Source organism: Dermacentor silvarum, chromosome 4 (assembly GCF_013339745.2).
Source record: "Dermacentor silvarum isolate Dsil-2018 chromosome 4, BIME_Dsil_1.4, whole genome shotgun sequence".
Classification (NCBI taxonomy): domain Eukaryota; kingdom Metazoa; phylum Arthropoda; class Arachnida; order Ixodida; family Ixodidae; genus Dermacentor; species Dermacentor silvarum.
In genome coordinates this window covers 133,744,747-133,769,434 of record NC_051157.2, presented here as the reverse complement: position 1 = coordinate 133,769,434, position 24,688 = coordinate 133,744,747, and the positions used below count along the sequence as shown (strand labels likewise).

The 24,688-nt window shown below is 45.6% G+C and overlaps 1 protein-coding gene across 1 annotated transcript in view; it reads right to left on the bottom strand.

The window, feature by feature from the left end:
- Positions 1 to 24,688, bottom strand: part of LOC119448909 (fatty acyl-CoA reductase 1-like) — a 45,571-nt gene that overhangs the window by 5,747 nt on the left and 15,136 nt on the right. The window contains 10 exon segments of the mRNA XM_049666557.1: positions 1,485 to 1,724; positions 5,493 to 5,560; positions 5,562 to 5,612; positions 5,763 to 5,807; positions 6,517 to 6,691; positions 14,256 to 14,362; positions 14,562 to 14,634; positions 19,309 to 19,484; positions 21,597 to 21,713; positions 23,749 to 23,903. Coding sequence (XP_049522514.1) covers positions 1,485 to 1,724; positions 5,493 to 5,560; positions 5,562 to 5,612; positions 5,763 to 5,807; positions 6,517 to 6,691; positions 14,256 to 14,362; positions 14,562 to 14,634; positions 19,309 to 19,484; positions 21,597 to 21,713; positions 23,749 to 23,883 — 1,187 coding nt within the window. The 5' untranslated portion in view covers positions 23,884 to 23,903.

Genomic DNA, 24,688 nt, shown 5'->3' with positions numbered 1-24,688 from the left:
CGCAGATGGCTTTCATACGGCGGCCCGGGCGGGCTAGCGGGGCCGCCTGGGCCATTGGACTCTGTACGGAATCTCACGGCGACGGCATAAATGTGCCCGGAGTGACCACATAATTTCTATCACAATAAAAATAATTTCTAATCTGGGGATACCACCAGGAAACAACGCATTTCCAGGGTGACCGCTCTACCGTCTGCACTAACCAGGAGGCTGGAAGATCGAAAGCGAGCCCTAATTCTTCAATGACTAGAAGCACCGACACACCGAATATGGCAAATAAGTTCTACGGTTATGCGCAAGGTGGTAGAAGAAGGTTCGTACTTCTGCCGGGTAGATTACATTTGTCCCGTCCATGTGTTGTCCCGATCAATTTAAAAATTATCGATTAAAACAACACACAGTGCCTACACTATGCGGCATATTCACGTTGTCTGGCTAACGTACCACCGCTTTCTTTTTTCTGAAAAAGAACTAGGACCGCCAACATTGCCTGCTTCTCGTACATTCGGTCAGCGCCTTCTTCCGTTCGGTAAAACGCGCGAAGTGCAGCCATATATAGAAGGGCTTGCAAAATTAGTTATGTGTTTATTTGATATATAAAACAGTCACGTGAATCAAATGTTCCTATCAATTAATGTGTACCGCTACTTATGGTTATTGGCGAAGGTTACCGCGCAACAGCGCGAGTCATACAACAGCAGGCGAAGTGCAGGCATTAGGCGAACATCTAAATTCCTGAGTCTACAGTTCCTTCACTTAAACACTGCACAATTGAGAAGCCAACGCAAAGATTCCTCGTGCGGCGGCAAATCTTAGCACGAGACATTCGTTCACACAGCGCGAAATTTCCAACTGCAAGTGTCCCAGTGAGTGCAACCCTAGTGTATAACTGGTGGGCATTGAGCAATTCCATGGCGAATAAAACTAAAGGAATGGGAAGGGATAGGCGCCCTTTTCGTGTGCGAAAATGCCTTTTACCCAGGTCTTGCCCCAACAGACGAACAGGAGAAGCGTATTCTTTGCTGCAGGCTCACGAATAAACAATCGTTTGCCATGCCCTTCATTTAGATTTGTCATCTCAGTTGTGCTGGAGTTGTTTGTTTTCGTCGAAAAGAAGAATAGAAAGCGTCAAAATCTCGATAAATTTCAATAGAAATATATAAACATCATGTGCTGGGCATAGGCGGCCCTGTGAAGTTTAAATGACACTGAATGAGAAAGACCAAATGTACAGCTTTCTTGACCGCACACATGGTTCTCATGAAGTTTTTGTCAAACAAATGAAGTTGAAATAGATTGGCGCATGTGTGCTGTAATACCCTATGCTTCAGAAACCATACCCATTGCTGCACAGAATTTGACGCTCAGAACCGGCCGACTTGGTGTTTACTGGAGATAAAATTACTGCTAAAGACACATAAGATAGAAATGAACAAGAATAACGACCGCAATAATATGTGTCAAGTGAGGTTCATGGTACCAACCTCGGCTTCTGTCCGTAGAGCTGCAACGCCAGATCTATGAGGCATGCGGGCAGATAATGCACACACCAGAGGTTCATTTCATGCCACAGCTGGCTGCTTGTCATTGTAAACTTGGGAAAGCGGATGGCATCTGGAAGCGGGTGCCGCAAAATGTTCTTCTGCGTCGCATCAGCCAAATCACCCCATGTGCGGCTCTTCAGGGCGCCGCTGGTGCAGTGGTAAACCTTCACGTTCTTGGGTCTGCAAATAGGATATCTAGCTCATCAAAGTGAAGTGGACAAATGAGAACAATTTTACAAGTGCAACAAAATGACTGACGCTGACGCTGACGGCAGACGCACAAGAGTATCAGTAAAAGGCACACTGTATTCAACTTGCCATAGTTGGAAATGCAAGTACACGGCTACGAAAAGCACAACCGAGGGTTCATGAGAAGAACGTTGCCGGGTGTGTTCTTATAAATAGGACTGCGTGGCCATCATCCGATCACCATCGCTTTGGCAGGCCCACAAGTTGTCTGCTTCACCCCACAAATGTTAAACTTAAAGGTTATGGGATTTGATGTGCCGAAACCACGATAGGATGAAGCATGTCGTAGTGTGGAACTACTGATTAAGTTTAACTAGCTGGTTTTTTTTAACGTGCACCCAATGAATGGTACCTGGATTTTTTGTCATTTCGCGCCCATCGAGATGCGGCCGCCGCCGCCGGTATTCGAGCCCGCTCACAAGGGCTTAGCAGCACAGCACCAAAGCCACTACGCCACCCCCGACGACCACTGCTCAACCAGCCATGTTGTCGAGTCTTCGTGTATACTTATCCTGATTTTATCCTTGCTGCAGGAAGCTCCGAAAAATGAGCCTTTATGATCTCTTTTGTCTTTGATTTCAGAATGGTGTACAAAACTCTCGTTGTCAGGACACCCTTGAACAGGTTATGCGTGACTGTTCTCGATAACATGCACAGAGGTGGTCGCTAGCGACCTCTCTAGGTTGGGTTGACTGACCATTGTCAGAACAAACTATTTACGAATGCCGCCCTCGTAAGTAACTGCAGGAGAGGGCGACGAAGGCCTTCTTACAATCCAAAGAAACTACCAACCCGCGCAAGCGGCTTTAGCGCAGCGTGTTCTTAACTGTCGTCCTGTACACTGAACGAGTGGAATGTCTGCGGTCGGGCGCATGTGCTCTGGGTCCCTATTTCCTTCTCATCTCTGTAGCTTTCCTCCCCCGCCACCATGAAAGAAACAAACAAAATCAATGAGAGGCCCTAACGTCACTCCTTTGAAACAGCAAGTGCTGTCGACTCGGTGTGCCATTTCCCTTTGCGTCTCCTGTCAGCTCGCCGGGGCAAATGGGCGCGAGCTTTGAACTTGCGTTGCGACGAGGTCCCGGAATTGTGCGCGGCTCACGCTCGTGAGAACAAAAACCTATGAAACTTCTGTAACACATTTAGTGAAGCAGGTGCTCCCCTGTGTTGTTGTTGGGTTTTTTTTCTCTCTTTTTTGCGTGGCCCACTAAAGAATACGTTGGAGACCCGCGCCATTGTTACGTGTTGCTGGCTGACACTCACACTCAAAACCTAAGACAAAGCTTTGAACCTCCCACACCATACTCCAAACACAGCTTGCCTAGCGAACAGGACGTGCTTCGACAAAGACCCGCGCTGAAAAATCTAAGCTCGCGTTTCGGAGGCAGCGAGCAGCAGCGAGAGCAGTAGCGAAAGCTTCACAAGCGCAGTTGCTATGACAACGCAGATGTTTGGTACACAAATCCCAGTGCTCCTTTGCGAAATACACGTGGTGGCCGGGGCCTCTCCTACGCTCTGCTTCTTCCATTGCTTCCACCCAGTTTAGGATAGCAGACGGGATGTTCTGTTAAAGTTAAGCCCTGCATATATCGTTTGCTTTCTTCTCTATTTGTCTCTCTCTCTCTCTCAGCAAGAAAGGCTCATCGCCGAGAAACGAAAAGTAGCAGAAGAGAAAAAAAACTTGGAGGGCGCATAAACTACGCCTTTAAGAGTGGAACGCGATAGCATTCAAAGATCCCTGGCTGCTTCTCAAGCTTCCCGGTAACTGCAGCTTATGTAACCGTAATGTTTACCAGCAAACGCTAGCGGCGAATGCAATGTACGAAGGCTAGTTTTCTTGTTCTTTTTTACCCCGCACGGCGGGATCCGCCGCTACCGTGGATTCACGAAGGCGAGCGCCATCTTGATAGTGTTGCAAGGAACCGAGCGGGGTATGCCGCGCCCTTCAAGGCAGACCTCAAGCGGCAGCTGGTAAAGGGGTTTGTGTTTGAGTTCCGGCGTAACTGAATTATGTTTTGTCGTATATTCAAATTACATTCTGGCGCTATCCTGTCTGTAGGTTGTGTGTAAGTCGTATTTTACGAATTTTCTGAGGCATTTTAATTTGAGAAATTCAAATATTTCAGTAACGCGTCTTCGCCGCGCGGAGGGCCTGCGTAGTTCAGTAAGTGTGCTTCTGGATGATTTTTCACTAACAGACAACGCCGCTAACGCCGACACCGGATTTTATGCGACACGGGGACCTTAACGCTCTCGCGTTAATAAGGCTCCTAGATTTAACAAAACTTGTTGCTGAGCAAGTTGGTTCATGATTAAGGTAAAAATAAAGAACTTGGACGACGCTTGGAGGACGCCGTTAAGAGTGAAAAAAAAAGAACGAGAAAGTTCGCCTTCGTGCATAGCGTTCGCCGCCCGCTTTTGGAGGTAAACATTACGGTTACATCAGCTCTAGCTGCTTGGAAGCATGAGAAGCAGTCAGGGATCATTGAATGCTATCGCATTCCACTATTAAAGGCTAAGCTTAAGCGTCCTCCAAGTTTTTTAGTTGAACATTACGAACGTAGCTTGTTGCGTAGAATGCTGAACTGCATATTGCGTGACGCCTAAGCAGCTGTTGCTTGTTTATGGCAGATAACATTCTCTTCGTGGTATCCATGTGCGCTTGGCGTCCTTGGTGGTACCCGACAACTTATAACTTTACATTTGTCTGACAAATTACGGCGGGAAGATTTTTGTTGAGTATTTTTGGAGGTCCAAGATTTTGCACAACATTGAAGGCCCTGCGACCTTTTAGCATTATCACGCTGCCCTAAAGTATTCTAGCCGGCTTCTCTTTGTTGCGCTCTCGTTGCTGCTGCTCTCGTTCAGCAGTCAGTTATCGACCGTAACGACCACGCACTGAGGTCACCACTCCAATGGTATCAGAACCATTGCGTCTTGAAATGTGCTCCAAATAAATCTTCCTTGGACTAGAAAGTCCTGTGAAATGATTTAAGTTCATATGAATTGAAAAGTTGATTTCGCATCTTGATGGAAGTCTAGCCAAAAAAGGGGATTGACGGAATGAACACGAATTGATGTACGCAACGTACAGGCCGCCTTCACGCCGGCTATACTTTGGCTTCGCTTTACTAGCCGTCGCATAAATGGCACTCTTCTTAAGGTGCACGCCGACAACGACATGGTAGCAGATTGAAAGCGAATACACGCAGGGTTTTGAAAGGGGCGACTAGCAAGGCCGTGGCGATCCCTTCGAAAGATCCCTCACGAACAAAAATATTTAACGAAAGGCGGGAAAATAACAAGAAATGTGAGGCTTGCAGTGTCGCCCCAACTAGGCTTTTGAAAGAAGGAACACTAGTAGGAAATACCTTAATTTTAAGTAAGCATTCTTGATGAAGGTGGAACCATTGTACATGTAATTTATTCGCAGAAATATATTATAGTTGAAGAACTTTCGATGACAGCCTGTCATTCAACTTGTGTTCAAGAACCAAGCCTGTTGGTAAAATCACTCGATGTCTACGAATCAATTGAGCGTGCCTATGACTATCTATATTTTAAGGAAACGATGTTACTCCAAGTCTGGTGCAAGCTGCATTAACGTGCACTGTGTAACAGCGAAGATATATCGCTAGCGGTTAATACTTGCAAGTTTGCAAGTCGACTGTGCATGCAAGAACACATCATAGTGCTCACCTTGTGACGGCAGTGTGCCAAGCAGCGCATATTAGCATGTTGGCCACAACATCGACAGGAATGACGTCAGCTATGCACTTCTTGTCCTGCCAGTATTGAGGGTAGCAGCCCCAGAGCGAGCTGAAAATGTTTTTAAAAGAACAGGTTGAATCGCTTTGCTCATGATGACATTCGCAGACTAGATATAACGCGTGCAGTTACGCTAGAATGCAGTAGAATAATTTACAGTCCTGATCACAGGAACTGGCGAAGCATTTTGTTGTGACTTACCGTGACAATTATTCCTGTGCAGCCGTTATAATTGTCTATCCAACCCTTTAAAAAAGAAAACGTGTTAGATGAGTTCTTATAGGGATGATATTTGTGGACACAAGTGCTCAAAATGCTTTGGTGAACGTCATCGGCAAAAGTGCAGTTCAGACACAGGCTTTTTGCTTACCTCGCTACATCTATTAGTGACAGCGTTGCCGTTGTATTCATGAACCCGCTAAGCTAATATATTGTTCTTGGGAAGGTGTGGAAGGCTTGGTCAGCTTGGGCGTGTACAGGATACGTGAGCTATTTGAGAGCCCAGTTTTGGATCGCCACAGACATTAACATTCTGACTATCTCTCTAGGCGCCTAACTTCATCGTTATCAACCCTTTTGTCATGTATTTATTGCATTTATTTCAGTGTAGGTGTTCGCAGTCTGGCACAGGAGATTAAAATGTACGTTTTCTGTTCTAGTTGTCTTACAGGCCAGCCACTGTGATTTGCAGATTTCCACCTTTAAGGAAGCGGCAAAATCCAGTTTTTTGAGCGCAACAAATGCTCGTAGCTAATTGTGCTCTCTGGCAACCAAAAGTTGCGGTGGCAGTGGTCAGACACAAATAGGCTCGAATACCTGCTAGGTTGACATCGCAGCGGTTTAAGGCAGTGCACAACGTCCTCGTAACCACCAAATTCGGCTGCTGTCACGGCGAAACGCTGCGTCTGCGCAGTTACGTGAAAACTGTCTATATGAACAAGAAAGGCACTCTCACCGGAACTGGCTCCCTCATCGAGGCAGTGACAATGGAAGGACGCACAATAGCGACGGGCCTATCTCCTCGCTCTTCCAGCAACAGGGATTCAGCCAAACTCTTCGTCAAAGTGTACGTGTTGGGCTGCCCGAACAGGTGCTCTTCCACATTACTGTTGCGGTCTTTACCTGCGGACCTGCCGGGAATAATAATCACCTTTTTTCGCATAATCTGGATTTGTAAATGCGTAAGCATTTCTTTACCTACCCAACGAGAAACCTGCCCGTCCGTTACGTAAGACGAATGCTGCGCCTACCCCCGTAAGCAATGGCTCATACCCCCGCAAGGCTGAGGCTACAAGCGCTCAGCAAAGTGAAGCGAACAGTGCATACATTCATTCAAATCACCCATACAACACACAGAACAAGATACGTTTCAATAAAGAACAACCTCAAAAACAAGTGTCCGAATCATGAATAAAGCATTGGATACGCCCCCCAACAGTTGTAGTAGTGGTTTTGCAACAGCTTCGGTGTGCATCCACTTTCGCAGATTGATGACGAGCGATAAGGGTTGATAAGCGCCGGATCGAGTCCGATAAGGGTGATGACAACTGATAAGGGTTGATAAGGGTCGGATATGTAGTCCAATCCAATAAGATTGATAATGACCGATAAAGCTTGATAAGTGTTTATGCTGGTGGCATCAAGTTTGATAAGATTGATAATGACACCCAATGCGTAGAGATGGGCAAGTGGCACAATGCTTACGCACACTTAGACAACTCCAGTAGAATTTCTGCGTGAATTTTTTATTGTAAGGTTTTGCTGCGAATGTAATTTCAAATGTTTGTATTTATTTCATACGGTCCCTGAAAAACTTTTTAAGCAAGGTAAATAAAGACATGCCGATCTGTAGATAAGGCTTCCGTGAAAATGCGAGCCAAATATTATTGCAATACATGCAGCAGGGAGAGAGATAAGTTGTAAAGGAAAGGCCGTGAGGTTAACCAGGCTTTATATTAGCATTATAGAGCATTATATAACGCTAACGTAGCATTATATGATGGTCAGCGTGGTGTGGGATGTGTTATGCGTGGTAATGCTCTATTTGCGTACATAGAGGGCGGGAGGGTGTATGCTGATGTATGCGTTATTTATTTATATATCCGTATGGAGTTCGAGCAGAGAGGTGCACATATTTACATTGCCGAACATATATATACCGGGTCTCACAGTTAACTTGGACCAAGATAAAAAAAATACACATCAGCGCAAGAGAAATCGTACCGACTGCATAGTAGCCGTAGTCGTGTGTACTTACAGCCAGTATTTTTATTGCGATAGCAATTATATGGACACTTCAACCGGATTTCTGCCGTCGGCGTCGCCGTCGCCGTGAGGTTCCGTATAGATTCCAAGGGCGATAAAATCGTCGCCGCGCGCTGTATACGCGAGCGAAAGCGCGCGGGGTGCGCGCGCTATCACCGAGGGCGAACTCCCCCGCGCGCTATCACGGAGAACGAACGCACGGCGGAATGCAAACGCGACCGTCGCGCGAAAGGCCGTGGGGGAATGGGAGGGAGGGAGGCGGGGCGGCGCTGTGATCCGGCTCCAACGGCGTATCTTGCAACCGGGCGTAAGGGGAACTTGTCACTCAATCTCCCACGCGAAAGCAAGAAAGCGGGAAGGCAGCGCGAGAAGGAGGGGCGGGGGGCAGCTTCTCCTCTGCCAACAACTTCTCTGCAAACTCCTCTGCACTTTGCCCGACGGTGGCCGTCGCCCGCACCGTCTCTTATCTCCACACGGCTCTGACCTTTGTATGCGCTGTGCATTCGCCGCTCAGTTTCCGTTGAAGCGATACACCGCGCGAACCTTCTCCCGCTGCGGCGGCTGCGCTGGCTGCCAGCGTTTTGACAGTCGTTGTCTACGGTCATTCAGTGTGATCTATTCATGTTTGCTTGAGCGCGCTGACACCACGCTTGTTAACTTAGTTAGCAAGCGAATGTGTCCATGTTTATGCAGCCGATAAAACTACTATCCCTACTCCGAATAGCTCTCTGCTAATTTGCTACCGCAATTGATGCTTCACCTTTCGGGCGAAACTGCGACTTTCTTTCATCACAAAGTATTAATGAATGAATTGCTTTTAATTAGTGAACTCTTTTTTTTTATTGCTTGAATCGCAAACATATCAATTGCAAAGTTGTAGGGCACCTCATACAACCCCGAATCAAGCATATTTTTCGTGCTCAGCTTTGCCTCGTTGGTTTTTCTGAGAATAAACAAATGGGCAAGTGTATAGCAGCGAAACTACCACAGCGGACGCCCTAAAGGCAAAAATAGGCAGAGTCTGCCGCGAGATTACAACGTCGTTGGTCAAAGCAGCAACAGCACGAGTGTTGGAAAGAAGCAAGCCCTCTGTTGCTTCAGACGGTAACCTGTTTGAGCACGGGCTACAAGTGGCAGTGGAAAATAACCACTCAAAACAGGTATAAGGATTATAAACAGGGATAAGGTGCCTCAGAAAGGCTGGCCAACGTTTCGATAGGAGGACCTATCTTCGTCAAAGGCGGCCTCGTCATCCTCGGCGGGTTAGTTTTAAAGGGTTAGTGGAGTGACGTCACGTCGATGTCCGCTGTGGCTGTCTGTAAAGGGAGAAACTGAAAAGAAAATGAGCGCCGGCGCTTGACTGGCTAGGCGCGGTTTCTAAGACGAGGGGACAAGAGCGGGAGAGCGAGAAAGTGGAAAAAAAATTATATAAAAAAAAAAAACGTCAGAGGGGGTTGGGGGAGCGAGAGGCGAGTGAGCGTTCGGAGGAGTCGTGGTCGGCGTGCGTTTGGGGTGTAAAACAGGTGTAAAACGTTACTGTTTAACGCACCTTCATGATGTCACGCTATCCTTACATACAAAAAAGCTTGCGACAAAGACAGAAATAGGTAAAAAACTGCGTTGTTTTGTTTTTTGCCAGAGTTCAAGAGACAGAAAGGGGAAATGGCTTGGCCAGTTTCACCTTTGCGTGTTTCTTTGTGGGCGGCTGAGACGCCTTACGTGCTTTTGGTTTACTTTTTAGTGAAATAAACTCCTGAGCAGCTCTTTTCTCTTCTTCCGACAGCTGGTTTTTTCTTTTACGGGCTCTTTCGCGCACTGTTTTTTTTAACATTTCTTGAATATCTTTTGTAGCTTTGTTTCGTGATATGCGAAGGTTAAAGCTATCCCGACTGCCTTATGATCGAGCCAAACATTCTTGCGTCCGCACATGCTGACGCTTATCGCACCACGCTAGTTAGGTCGCGAAACCTCTCGAACCATGCTACATGACGAAACATTGTACGATGCGGCGATAAACGAATGCACCGGAAAATCAAAAGTTGCTTGGAGGCGCTTGAGTAGCAGCGTTCGAGTGCGAATCTATTTCATACTTCGCGTATTTCCTGGGCTTTTTGTTTTTTTTTTCTTGGAAAAAACAACCAGGCACACTTCAGCACGAAATAGATGCTAGTTTTGGAGAGTAGCCCTACGTTGTTCCAAACGGAAGGCAGTGCCTTTCGCCAATATGTCATTGTTTTATTGCTCTGAAATTAGCCTATATACGCTAACGTGCGAGACATTCTCTTCTTGCTACCGTCACTGACGTTTACCTAATTATCTAATTTGTGCGAATGATCGTGTACATTGATGTATTCTCTTATTCTCAATACACCTTTGTGTGGCGCCTATAGTCGTGCAGTCGTGCAGCCAGAGTATATGCTCAATGTTAAGAGAAATTGAGACTGAACTTTGTTTCATGACTTTATGCAGCCGCAATTTAATTATCCGTGATTTTTGGTGGATGTCGCCATCAGTTGCGCATAGCTTCAGCCTCCTTATTATTATCATTTTCGCTGGCTGCTTGGTTGAGCCCCTTTAAAAGGAAATCAGTCTTTGTGAAAAAAAAAAAGAAGTCAAACTAATCAGGTTAGTTCTGTGCAGTGCTTGGCAGCCAATTTATAGCCTGCTGGTGCCTGCAGTATACATAGGTGTCTTACAACCTTTGAATGCGTACACATTGTCCTAAACATACGTTAACCTACTTTTGACCGCATGAATCAAGTTGTACAGTGACTTTGGCGGCTACAGGCAGAAGCCCTCCAAGATCCCATTCTTTAAATATGTCAGTGGGGACTTCCGCTGCGACGCTGTCTATCCCTAGGCACATTGCATGCATACCTGCGCAATTCGGTTTATTGGAAGAACCCGGCTCGTTTACCGTTGCCTGCAATATAGTACACAAAGCGCGCATCGCTGCCTTGCTCTGTGTAGTTAGAATATGTCTCACCATCACTTCCGCTGCCTCCATGGGAGCTGTAACAATAGACCTTCCTCTTGAGCTTTATTTTGTTGCAGAATCCTCAACAGTGCCCACACAGGGGAATGGTCCTTTAGATCTACATCACCCCGCTAGCCTGATAGCCTCCTCTCATCTCGCAAATTGTGGTTTGCATGCGGGTGCACGGAAAAAGTACATTTGTTCCGGCAGAGAATAATACCCCGAATTGCACTGAGGCACAAAACATTATGGCTGAGTCTTTTTTTTGGCTGGCATCTTTAATAATTAAAGCACGTTAACACGGCGTAGCTTTGCAAAAGTACGTGGCGCGGTCACCTATGAATGTAACGGCTCTGGTTCTATCAATCTCTTCCTGGATTTTTTTTTTTTGCTCGAGTACTCTAATGCCTGTTGCTTATCTCGACGGCTGACCAGTCCCCGGCGCCCCCGACCACAGCGCCCTATCTCAACCTAGCAGAAGTTCACAAGGATGGCTTGCTGGGCTAGTTCGTAAAGCAACTTAAGGGGGCAACAGCGCACACAGACGGGGACAGAGTGAAGAAACACTAGCGATGAGTCCTGTTGATTCTTCACTCTGCCGCCGTCTGTGTGCGCTGTTACTCCCTATAGCGGAGGTATCGCGGAAGGCGACACTTCCTGGGAAGGACAATTCTCCGTACTGTTCACACCTCCCAGTTCTAGCGACGCTACCACGGGGGGGCCTCATTTGCCGCCCTGCCATTGAACGCCTTCTGAATAGGGAGCAAGCATGCATGAGCCGCCGCCGGCTGCTCTAGTAGCTCTAGTATTCACACGGGATCCTCAAGCTAGATGGCGCAGCATGTCTAGAGGCAATCATGACAGAGAAGCACGGTTGAAGTACACGACTCATGGGAAGCGACGCGCCACCGGGAAAATCTTAGAGGCAATGTAAAGAACTTCACGCAAACTTCGCGATGGTGGCGCTAGATGGCACAGCGTGTTCAGAGGGAAGGGTTGGAGGAGGAGCCTCACATATGATGCGTTTCGGCGGTGGCAGATTTTGGGAAGTCGCACGTTGGGCCGGCGATTCTGATTCAGCTATACGTTGCTTTGTGTATCTCTTGGTTTTTATCCTTTGTTGATTTTAATGACACCCACTGCTCTGATTTTTTTTCCGTCTACAGTATATGTTCTTCCGATAGCTCTCTGGCTCCCTTGTATAAGTTCAGCTCATTTATAAAAAAAATATGGTAGTCAGTGCTTGTACTTGTCTTGTCTACGTCCACGTTTTGCCTTCGCGCTGTGCACTCGCGATAACGAATCACCTACTAGCCCTTGTAGTCCAATACTTGTAGTTCAATAACCCTTGTAGGCAATATGGTGTCGCTACATTGCTTCAATACTGATCGCATCAACGTCCACAGCTATCTTGATATGGCTCCCACCGGAAATTTTTGTACTTTTTCTTTTGCTGCTGATTTTGAGTAACAATAAAAATATATGTCCGCGATCTCAAACAGCCTAAAAAAGCATTCCAAACAAAATAGGAGCACACGAAGGTTTATCGCTTACACCAAAGAACGCCCTTACGACCGATTACATAAGGGCACACGCGACGGGAAAAGCCCCCCCCCCCCCCCCCCCCCGAGTCGTCCCAGGCGCCTTCGCAAGATGGCGGCGCTCGAGAGAGGAACTACGAAGGAGACGGCTAAGCTATAAATAACTTCCCTTTCACACCAGTAGAGTTTTCTCCACCACTGCACGCTGCGTGTCAATAGCGAAGTTTTTGCTGGTTTCGGCAATCGCCGATTCTTCTTGTGCGTGCTGCGTTGCTTTGTCGTGTCCACTCTCTGCGTGAGCAAAGTTTGCTACACGAAAGCTGAGCTGCTCTACAGTTTTACTTTGTGAGTTTCGTTGCTCCTTTTTTCCATGTGCTTTTGTGCTGACCCAAGCTCTTGTTAAAGTGTTGCCGCTTCTCGGGACGTCTTGGAAGCAACATTATTGGTGGGAAGTTGTCGACTGCGAGGGCGTCTGTGGTAGAACGCGTACATATACCGTCGAGTGCCTCAAGGCGCCGAGCCACAACAAACAAGACAATTTCCCACCCAGCTGACGGCGGCGATTTCGGGAAGTCGTTCTTCCTCACCGTTTTCCGGGCCGGTGCATTGGGCGTAGGGAGCAACACTCATCACGGCTGTCATCCGATCTACACGTGCGTACAGGTGGGGATCCATGGGTAGTCGAGTGTTGACAACATGACTAACGGTCCCACAGTGGTCAAGCAAGCATAGTTGGCCTAGTGTGCTTCGTCAGCTCGTTCCCAGAGTCACGCACAGAGAGCTACTTCCGTAAAAAAAATCAAGCTGTGGACCGATTAAGTGCAGCTTATCGCACACTCGCGTCCGACGGTAAGCGCCGCACATGGCTGTACTGGAAGTAGTGGTCAACGCGTTGCAAAGAAAGAAAAGAATAGGAGAAAGGGCCGAAGGCCTTGAAGCACGGGCGACACAGCTTTTGCGCGGGACGACGTGGCTGCTACCCCCTGCTATCCTCCTGTGCAGCTTCCAGCCCGCTAGTGGACACGACAGGAGAGAGCAAACCGCGCGGCAGTATGGTGGTCACTTTGAACTACTGCTAACGGCGCTTGTACTTCAAGGATGCGAAAAAGTTTGCGGCAGGACATTCATGAGGCGAGCCAATTTCTTTTTGTTTATATTCCCACTAGGAAATTCAGTTTCTATAGGTAATATATATATTTTTTTTTCTGGTGAACTTTCGCCGGTGTTTTTTGGTGGATAAATGTTTCGTGTTCAGCTGGTCGGCTTTTTTTGAATATCTGGGGTCCTAATAATGTTGACCCTGAAATACCTTGCATGACTGCGGATCCTGTTCTTCAAAACTGCAGTTGTATCTATTGCCCACAACAAAGTTTTTTTTTTTTGTTAAACAGAAGCGATGTGTGAATAAGACAGAGTGCATTTGAACACAACTAAGGTGAAACTTGGTTTATAACAGTGTGCGGGTAAAATCTCCAGAGAGTAATAATAGAAAATGCGTTACCACCCCGCAAATACTGCAAGGACACGGGCCAAGCTCCTTCGACCTCTATGCGTACTTAGTCGCTGAAGCAGAAAAAACAAACTAAAAGAACTACATGTAAGGACTGCTTGAGGTACGAAGTGACGCGTAAGCTTGACCTCGCCAGAGTGCGTGCATCGGAGCACATGTAGGGTTGCAACTAAGCGCTCTAAGCTCTCTCACCGCCCTTTTTCATTTAACAAAAAAATGTCACTGGAAGCAAGTTTACCACAATCCTGCAGAAATGGGCCAACTTTTCTTTGTTTACACCGAAGACGCTTAACCCTACCTATACCCTAAATTTATGGCTTAAAATAGGGAGCCTACATGCAACGCTCTCTGGCTTAGAATAGTTTGAATTTGACGGCAAGGGTTCAGTCATGCGTACTTACTCAATGACTTCAACAACTTTTTCGGCACCCAAAGGTGGGGGATATATCACCTCAAGCACGTCCGATTTATCACAGTTGGAATATGCTGTTGATACATGAACAAGAGCCTGAAAAAGAATTTGAGAAGCTGAGTCAAATACATGGTTTTGAAAACACAAATAATTATGTAACGTGAGCATAAAACTGCAACGAATAACCGCCTATAGTCATGCGCACTTCAATGGAACTTTCATAAATATTTTTTCACGTAGCCAGCATATCAGCGTCCCGAAATTGACCAAATCGCTAAAGTGCGCTGTGACTTACAGAAAAATGTGGCATCCGCCTGCAGAGGTCCAGGACACGCCTTGTCCCGAGAACGTTGAGCTCAACGGCTTTCCTGAAATGCAACCGTTTCACAAGACTAAATTTTACACTCCTGTCACGCGGCATTGGAACGGATTACACGTATTACAGCGAAGCTGTTAGCCTCTAGTTGGTAGGGCATTTTTGTGTGCTGGGTCTGTGCTCACCCAAAAACGGTACCGCCACCGAGCTTCTGCGTAACAGGTTTATGTTTCCTCGTTTATTCGGATTACAATCAACGCTATCATGTCTGCAGCTAGTGTGTCAGTCGTACTTTACGAATTTTCTGACGCAATTTACATTGAAAAAATTCAATTAGTTCAAAAACGCACTTGAGCTTGCCGGAGGGCCTAGAAGAATGAGCATGTATGCTGCACTTTCGCACACGTGAGTGCGTGCGTGACGTACGTCGCTTGTGGTGCTGGTGCTTGCCTAACGTTGGCAACAGCTTCGCTGTACATGCACTTTCACAGGGGGGAGTGGAGTCGGATTTTTCAAGTTGACGTCGTGTTCCCCGTGCAGTCTTCACAGAAGGAAAGCTCATGTAATTTGTGAACGCTATCAGTAGCTATGGAGGCAGTAAGGCAAAAATAAAGTATTCAGCGTTATTCCGATTTATTAATTGCTTCGTTCTAGCTGGCTGACCATGCGCAATGCGGCATGGTGATTATTGGTAAAGTCAGAGAAACCAGTAAAGGGGAAAAGTAGGGAGGTGAAAACAAGCATCTTTGCTGTCAGCCCGCGCTTTAAGTGAAAGGAACGGGGTCAAATGTAGCAAAGGAGGGAGGGAGCGAACACTGGGTGCACAAAAAAGGAACCGCAGCGGGATTATAGAGAGTCAGTCAAACAGCATGCACCTCAAAAAATTCCGCAACGTTCACATTTCATTTTACGCCGGTGAGCAAAGGGGTCATGGTCTATGGATTTTCACATTTGAAAGTGTTCTAGGGGTCCGGTAGCTTTCACAAGCTGTGGAGGAAGAGGCGCTGCACGTGGTATCGATAGGCGCCACACAGCAGTCGAACTTTGGTCCAACGGGGTTTCTTATGCGAAAGTAATATGCGTGTCGAAAGCGCCTCATACCGATATGTGGTGGGGTAATGTTGCATCATAGAAAGAGATGCTAAACAGCACTTAATTGCAGCCGGAACAAGAGTCCCGGTTACGCAAATGGATATCGTAGATGCCATGGGAACTAGAGAAAGCTTATCTTCTTGTGCAAGCGAGTAAATGCAGTTGCCTTGGCGCGTCCGTCATAGGCAAATAAGTTTTATCCACCTAGTAGCATCGATGGGTGCAGCCAGTAGACTTGTCCACAAAGTAATTTTCTCGATGCCGCAGTGACAGTTTTGAACGTGTCAGTTTGGAAGAGCCCGATGAAGAGATTTCTCTTATTTTCGACACGAATTGGTCGTATGTCCTTTGGCGTAAAGCACATTAGAGGAATCGAACAGTTGCTGTCGGGCCACACAGCACTAACGGTTACCGTGCCAGCTTATTAGTTACATAGTGCACAGCAGCAGGCAGGGCTGAGGGTTCCGTTCTCGTCGACATCGTTATATGCGAGTTTTAGGTTAATTGTAACCTACTTCACCCAGATTAAATAGTAGCTGCCGAAACCTTGACAAAGCTGAACTATCCGCTTCTGTACGCATGCCGCCTTCATGCACACGAATGTGGCACAATAATAAAAGCGTTATCTCCATCAGGGTGAACGAAGGTCAGACTTCGTAATGATCGGAATAGCGAGTACACCTGTGACTGCCGAAGGCAACACAGGCAAGAGGAAGGTTTCGTCCCAGACGTATAATTTGATGGGATAACATGTTATTGAATGTTATTCAGTCATAGAAATATAGCTTGACGTCATTGTGCTGGCAATGGAGCCAAGCACATGTGGTCTGGAATTCTTGAAATACAGTGACCGTGTGCCCTCATAATGTCGACAGGTACGGGAGACGCATAGAGGTAGACTCAAAAATTACGTCCCCAGAGTTTCCCCCATCAGAACACTCACTAGAGCGCGAATATCAGTCTCCTATATATTTAGATACTCTGACAATGTAATGCAAGAATCGCAGAAAAATGGGCGCACTGCTGCAGTATGGATTTCAAAGGTGCCTCCCCGGTTTTCTTCCGGAGGAACTTGAACGTCTCAGCAGTGTCGCAACCTGCTGCTTCAAGTAAACTGAACTGGCGCTTCACGAGAAGTTCGAGTGAATGACAGTGCTCTAAAAACAATGAACTTTAGCATAAGAAGCAGGTTTGTCTTTGACTGAAATGGAGTATGATGACGACGTATACTTGCTTGAAAAGGCAAGAATATCTTTTTTTGCAGTTTACAAGCTGATGACTTGTACTCGTAGGTAGGACGCCATCATGGTTACCGCCAACTGAAGCCTTGCGCATGCCTGAAGGCGTTACCGCAGGGCCCAAAGGCACATGTCATTGGCATGTTAATAGATATGAAAAATTCACCGTATCCAAGCAGCAACCTCGACATCGTCTCCCCGAGAATGGATCTTCAGGATTTATGGTAAAAGTACAGCGGTAACAATGACAGAAGAAAAAAGAAATACAATACTTGGTTAGAAGCATTTGATAATCGAACCATTCTTGCTGCATAACTGCGGCTGTCTATCTACGCGGCTAAGCATATCTGGTGTTGTCTTCCGTCCATCTTGGCACCATTAGCGTGCCGAATGGCCACTTCACTGTAAGCGTATACACTGATTTACACCGCTTAAAGCTGGTCAGGAAGCCAATTAGTGAATCTTTGTCTACAAACTTTTTATCGCACTTGTTCTCACTGCGGTGGAATAAATATTGTTAACAGTACAATTTATAATTCGGTATTCTTCTTTCTGATATACATGTGAAGTTATATATGAGATATATGTCATCCTGTTACTTGTTGTTTGGCGAAACGGTTTTAATCGATTTTTTTTTTTACTGCACGATGACGTCTCCAGTACCGCGGCTCTACGGCAAACTAACGCTGCACTGCGAGCAACTTTTGCCCTTGAAATTTTTCGATCTGACGAATGAATGCTTTAGAATTCGCGATTTAAATTTAGAGTCCTAAGAAAAACTTTAGCAGATAATTTTAATCAAACAACTGCATTGTATGTTTGTGCATTGGATGGTGATAGTTTTATGCCCTCTCTCCCGTAGTCGTTCTGGTGTCCCCAGGTTCCCGCCACCTGCACAAATTTATTTATAAAAAAGGGTCTGTCAACATCTCTTTGCTAAGAGCGTTGCCTAGCTGCCCCACGACATTCTCGGTTGGTTTAGTTTGGCCATGGAAGTTTGATAATTTTCAGGAGCCTTTAAATGCTATTTAAACTTTACAACACACAAATATTAGACGGATAACACGCATATGTGGCAATTGATGTTATGCGAAGCTTTCTTTTATCTTTCCGCAAATAATATGCAAACGTAGCGCTGTCGGCGCGAATGCACTGTTCATGCAAATGCAACCTGATATGGCAAATGAAACACAATGATACAAATGACATTATTTTGATGGAGCTGCGGGGTTCGCTTCAACGCGACGTAAATGCACAACAAATTTATTAGAGGCAGCGCACCTGCCGTTTGGTCTCTTTCACGGTATATCACTACCATCACCCACAGGACAATTTCTTCACGCTACTCATGGTCAGCAATTTCAGTGTTTGTAATCTCTGATGCGACTTCATCTAGCAGAATTTCACGCAGTTGCACAGGCGTTGTCTCAAGACTGGACAGGATGCACCAACCGAACACGCTCATCGCATCTTCTCTATTCTCTTTTTGTTCTTGGCGTTGTGGTTGACTTGGGACAATGGTGAAAAGCTGCGCGGGCGTCGAGAAATACGAGACGTAACGAGAAACGTTTGCCATCTCGAACTCTCTCTGGTCAATCGCACCACAACTTGTCGATGTGAATAGTGCTGTCTAGCTCGGGTGAGAGCTGATGAGCCGCACACCCAGGTAGTCTTGCGTGAAGGTAGAGAACACCCCCCCCCCCCCTTTTCCCATTCCACGACAGAATGACGCAGTTTGTCGTGGTTGTTGCTGGACCAAAGGATCACTGCCTGGGGTGCGTACGGAAAAAAGGGTACTCGCTTGCTTCCCATGCATTCACATGTTGTTCTGCATCGCACGTCTAGGTGTATTGTTCTCCACGATCCTCGTAACTCAGGGGCACCAAGCGTCGTTGTGTCTCGTTGCATTTCGTTCTCATTGGAATGCGGCCGTCGTTGCTGGCATCGAACCCCACACCTCGTGCTCAGCCGGCCCACGCCATAGCCACCCAGCCACGACGGTGTATACGCTGGACGGTTTTGTCCAGGCCTCCCTCTTTCCACGCGCATTCCACGCGTTGGTCAAATTTTGTTGTTCTCGTGATCCCGTACAATGCAACTGACCACCACACTCGACATTTTCTGTCGCTTACGTCCTCACTTGCCTGTGGTAGCACCACGCCACAATAAACCGAAATCCGCTACAGCAATGCAGAGCCTTATGGACCCTTTGGCTTTGGTCAAGGTTAGTAGGCAGTGACACATTTAATGCTGCAGTAATTGGCGCTGTTGTATTGTGGCAGTGAGTAATGGCCATGTGCCTACTCCACAAGACTGCAGACAGCACCAAAAATGTAAGAGTTAGAGACAAAGAAAGCTTCGCTTAAAAAAAGCCGTAATGTTTATCTTTCACTTACCTGAGAGGTTCATCAAACCTGACTGTGGCACCTGAGTGAAAAACAATGGACACGTTATCCATCAAGACAGCCTCATCAGACGCACTCAGTCCCAGGTTTGGTTCAGTCAAATCTCCTGCCAACGCCGTTACTTTTTCAAGAGCATTTGGCTGTTGTTGCTTCAGGCGGTCGAACATCTGCGAAATGAAGTAAATTAGGTTGAAACAGAGAAACGTACATCGCTGATTACTTTGCACAAACTGAGTTTTGTTGAGCCTCACGCAAAGCTTTGTATCATTTTCTTTGTCTTTCACCCATGAAAATGCTTCCCGCATGAAGCCACAGAAAGTCTACTCTACACGCCACTGCGACCACTCTGCAACTTCATCATTGTTATGCGCCACTATCGAACAAAGTACTTTCTTGAAACCAACGAAGAGCAAACATTATTGGAACTATGACTGAAAACAACCACATGGCATGCATAATTTTTTGCTTAAAACATATCAAATTGTCGCCCTAGACATACCACAATATCTGTTATAATGAAAACACAATAAAGATCTCGTGTGGTATATATCGCAATTTTGTCACAACGGCTGGATTACCTGAGGAGGTGGGCACTACTTTTAGAAAAGATTCCAGAGTGATGTTAGCGAATTAATAAAATCTCACTAATAAACTTCGTAGATATTCACTTTAGTTAAAATGTCCTAATTACGTTACCTCTGAGCAATAATATCATTCTCCACTTAGCAGACATCCTGTGCTCATCATCAGTTTCGACAAATACGTCGTCAAAGCCTGTGGACAAATGCATTCATGTTCCACTTTCCACTTATCCTCCACGTGAGAAATGCACTTCTGCAATTAACTAAAACAAGCGCTACTGTTCATTTTCTTTCTTGTGATTTAATCTATCACGCTACTTTCAACCCCTACAATGATAGCCGCTCTATCCAAACTAAAATAGTTCCAATTGTTGAAACCTCCATAGTACGATTGTGTTATATTTGCTTTAAGTTGTTTTTCATTACATGTTTTCTGTTCAGACGGCTCCCAACTTTTTGTAATTATTATTAGGCTTTTGTATTCCTTATGCTTGTTATTTATCACTTCTATCACTTGCTATGGGATAATGTCTCCCTTAACGTAAAAATGAGGACGGCGGGGGATTTTTTTTTTTTGACGCGAAAGTCATCAGGCAATCTATTATATAACCCATGCCCATGTGCTACTAAGCGGAAATGCAACACTAGTATATGAAAACTAATGATAATGAGCAAAAGTACATTTTTTTACAGCGTTAAGTTCAGTGGGGTCAGTGATTGGGTGGGACAAGCGCCAGAAACGCGGCATCGTCATTTATGACACAGATTTCGGGAGAGATTGAAAAATTAATTTTTACTGCTGCTAGAAAACACGGATGGCCCCAACAATTATTAGAAACAACTGCGGTGAGAAACGATGATCTCTTTCCTTCAGTCCCATCAACTCAGAAGCGGGACGGTGAGCATCACAAAGAATTCTGCATCGGTGCAGTCTTTGATCGTGGTGCCGGCCTGTGTGCACAACAGCTTTCTGGTTGTACCATTAGCCGCGACCCTCAGCCCCATAGTATAGGTAAGGTGCGGTCCGTTGCGATTTCAACAAGCAAACGATGGCGCGTCGCTATGTACGGTCGTTCACGACAAAGAAATGAGCATTGTACGAGCCATCTTACGCTCTTACTCTTGACTACATAGGAGTGAATATTTAGGAAAGCCGGCTCCTTCCTCATAGAAATACCCATCACACCAATGTGCGGCTCTTACATAAATGAGGAGACAATCAACATTTCTTAAATTTTTGTCTGCGTTGCTATGTCGGGGTGTGCTAAACATGCGGAACTCACAGCCACGTTCTGAGGCATGGAGCCTTGTGCTATGGACTGTTGCTTCGGGGACTCCAAAATGAACGTAGTCATTCCTACACTATTTGCTATCGACTGTTCGCAGTTACCGCTTGTAGACTGAAATGTACGCCCCAGGTGATGACACACCTAATGGGCTGTGAACGTTATCGTACAAACTATTGAGCAAGAAAAGGCGACAAGTATCGGGAAACCCGCTGCCATTTGCGCTGAGCACGCTTTTCTCCTCGTGTCAGTGAGTAACACGCGCCGCATCTTCGTGAGCACCTGTTCTGTGAAGATTAGCTTGGTTACTGTTTGTCAGGTTTAGGAATTTTGTTATTCTGATTTTGATACCCACGAATAATTAGTTATGCCGATAAATATACCTTGAATGAATTAACGATAATGTAATTACCTGGGAGTTGAACATCTTTTCGAGTCTCGCCTGTGGTTCTTCCCCACGTTTGCTGCGCACGAGGAGGTAGGCCCGCTTCAGGCCAGGACATGATCGTAGAAGTTTTTCTAGAAGAACCTAAAAAATGTCCAAAGAAATTAAGCATGCGTTACAATCGTGAAATGACAGCACTCTTTAAAAAAAGTACAAAAAAGTTTGTAACTGCAGCAGTTACTACCTAGGACTGACCGTTACACACTGTTTACTGCCTATATTTATTAACATAGGGGATTCAGAGATGCATGTAGGTTGTATGGTGGCGGTCTTGCGTGCGCATTTGTGCTGCACACTGTCGTGCACGTAAGTGCGGACAGTTCGGTATCGGCCTTTAGATACACAGCTTTGATTATTAGACCTAATACAAATACACAAGGCCTGACAGGTACAACTTGTGCGTCCCAAACTAGGGTGATAATAACTCTTGAAATCTCTATTAAAAGGCATGTGACGTAGTAACTATTGTTTGTACTGTGAGCATGTTGTTCTCGTTTGTCGTTTGTTCAGGACTTTCTGTAGGATAATTACTCCAAGTCATTGTACCACACTGTTTGTGGTTCTCTAGCTTTGGTATGGAATATACAGCCGCCATCACTTACTTCGGTTCTGAGCGTTTCATCTTTACTTAGTACCAAATTCACTTCGTAAATGATTCTATATAGCACCGATATGGTGTTTTAAGTACACAACCTTTACTCTGCATCAGCCAAAGCTCGTTTTCAGGTCTCAAGTCATGCCCAGCAGCATATCGAAGGAGGCGCAGTGCGGCCTAAATCCAGCGCGAGAAGATCTCGGAGGTTGCAACGGATACTCAGGCTATAAAAAACTACGAGCTTCTGTTCCTATCAGCCCACAGCCTATATTATGTACGGAACTGGCTCCTCCCACATACTAGCAGGGATATTTAAGAAGAAGCTTTAGCTCAGCAGCCAATTCTGGTTACACTATTCAAATACATGGAAAACAACGGAATGTTCCCATCAAACAATCATCAGAGCAATTTGAATGAAGGTTGTTTCATACAGAAAAGATGGCTTCAGATAAGTGCAGGAAGGAGACTCCTTATTTATGACCTCAGACTTGTTACAAAACTGCTGAATTGGCTAAATTTAAAATAAGTGATTCACCTGGTTCACTCATCTGCAATTCTTCTAGAAAGACAGATATTGCAGCTGTATAAACTTCATCTATTTAGAGCATGTTAAGTGGATGAACAAGATATGTTTATCCGCTTTATAAAGAAAGAATAAGAGTTTACAACTGACATGAGAATCTCACAATGCTTACGAAGGCATTGCAATATTCCTACTCACAAATTAGAGGTATATATTTCAGAGTGGTGCATATATATCATTTTCTTTCACTTCAAATGTCAGAATAGTGATATTTTACGGAATTGGGATCTCGTTAATTACAGTTGAATTAGAGTCTAAAACTTGGTACTTTCGATTAATTTTTAATTTAGCTGTTTTCAGCCATTTTTGTGAAAATACTGATAGCCTAAATAAAAAATATATACTTACTCCCGGCACAGGACATTTTTTTAATGCAACAAACGTCATCAAGTTCTGTGCTGTGAATGCCGAGACCAATTATTTTTTCCCCAGGCACCTAGCTAGTAGCTCCCGAGCTAAAGCTTGGTGCTTTCTCGCTTTGTGACATACATATGCGGCGAGATGAGCGACGTGAATCGCTTCACTTGAGGGCGTGCGCACTTCATGAGGAAAGAGAGAAAGAAGCTGTTTGACAGCCTACAGAGATGAACTTTTCCCCCACGCGACCTTCCAAGAAGTAATAAATTCTGAAGGCGCCGAATGCATAGAAGCGAGTTCAACGCCTGCTGATCGCCTCCTTCCCAGACACGGAATCGGTGAACGCTCGGTAAAACCCCGTGTTAACGTCAGAGATGCTCCTGAATAATTGCCGGCAAAGCACTTCAAAATAGCCCTGAAATGCAACACCAGTGCCATCATCTATGCACGGTTTACTCTCACATGTAGACTGACTCTAAGCGATTGCATAAGTGTCAGTATCTAGGTATACTCGCCTGATAATTGTCAACATCCCAACAAGCACAAAAATCACAGCAGGCATAGAAGCCTCTAGCAATAATCACCTTTCCAATGAAGCCCGTTCCTCCGGTGATGAACACCACTCGATCTTGGTAAAACCGTGCAATCTGGGACTCATTGCTTTTTTCGTCGGCCTCTGCCTGTATATGGCTCTGCTGATTGGTGAATTTGAGGACCATGGGGGGCACTTGCCAACAGGCTGAAGGATATCAGAAGAAAATAATATCAAGACGTACACAAAAACACACACATACGCATACCAAGTTCTGCTGCACACGCAGTAGAAATTCAGAAGAGCAGATAGCTCTGTTGGTTCATTTGACTGTTTGGTTAGCTAAAATGTTCACTAAATTTTACTGTTTTGCCAGTGTATTATGTACTGCACTTTACTTTTCATAACGTAAATTCATTTTTTAAACGTTTGCTTCACAAATGACACCATTGCAGTCCTCGAAAGATTGGTCACCAAAAGGTGAACTGCTTCAAACTTAGAGGGAATATCAGATGTTTTTGCACAGCTTAATGTCAATCACTGCGACATTTTTATGTTTTGTTTTTATTTATTAGGTAACCGTAACTTTGCAGCTCAATGCTCATTGTAAACATTGGAAGCTAATTGTCTTACTGTTGTTCTTATAAAAGCATCTGTAAGGGCACGATCACCTTTTTATTTAGGTGTTTTGCTACATAGGGGGGGGGGGGGGGGGCGCCGTGATAACTTCGACGAAAAACATAAACAGGTTAAGTTATCCACTCTTGCCAGAAGTCGCAGCCGTATATTCAGAGGAGGCTACAGGAGTGGTGAAGGAGCTCAGAATGCAAATTTCAATACATTACATAAATTCCCACCCGATATAAGTCTCGTTGTGGCAAGGCGAAAGTACCCGCCTGTTCTATTTGTCGGCGCTGTCTTCCAACAGGTTTTGCTGCACACCAGCTGTTTTGGCATAAAAAAAATCTAAAAGAATAAGATAGTGTAAATGT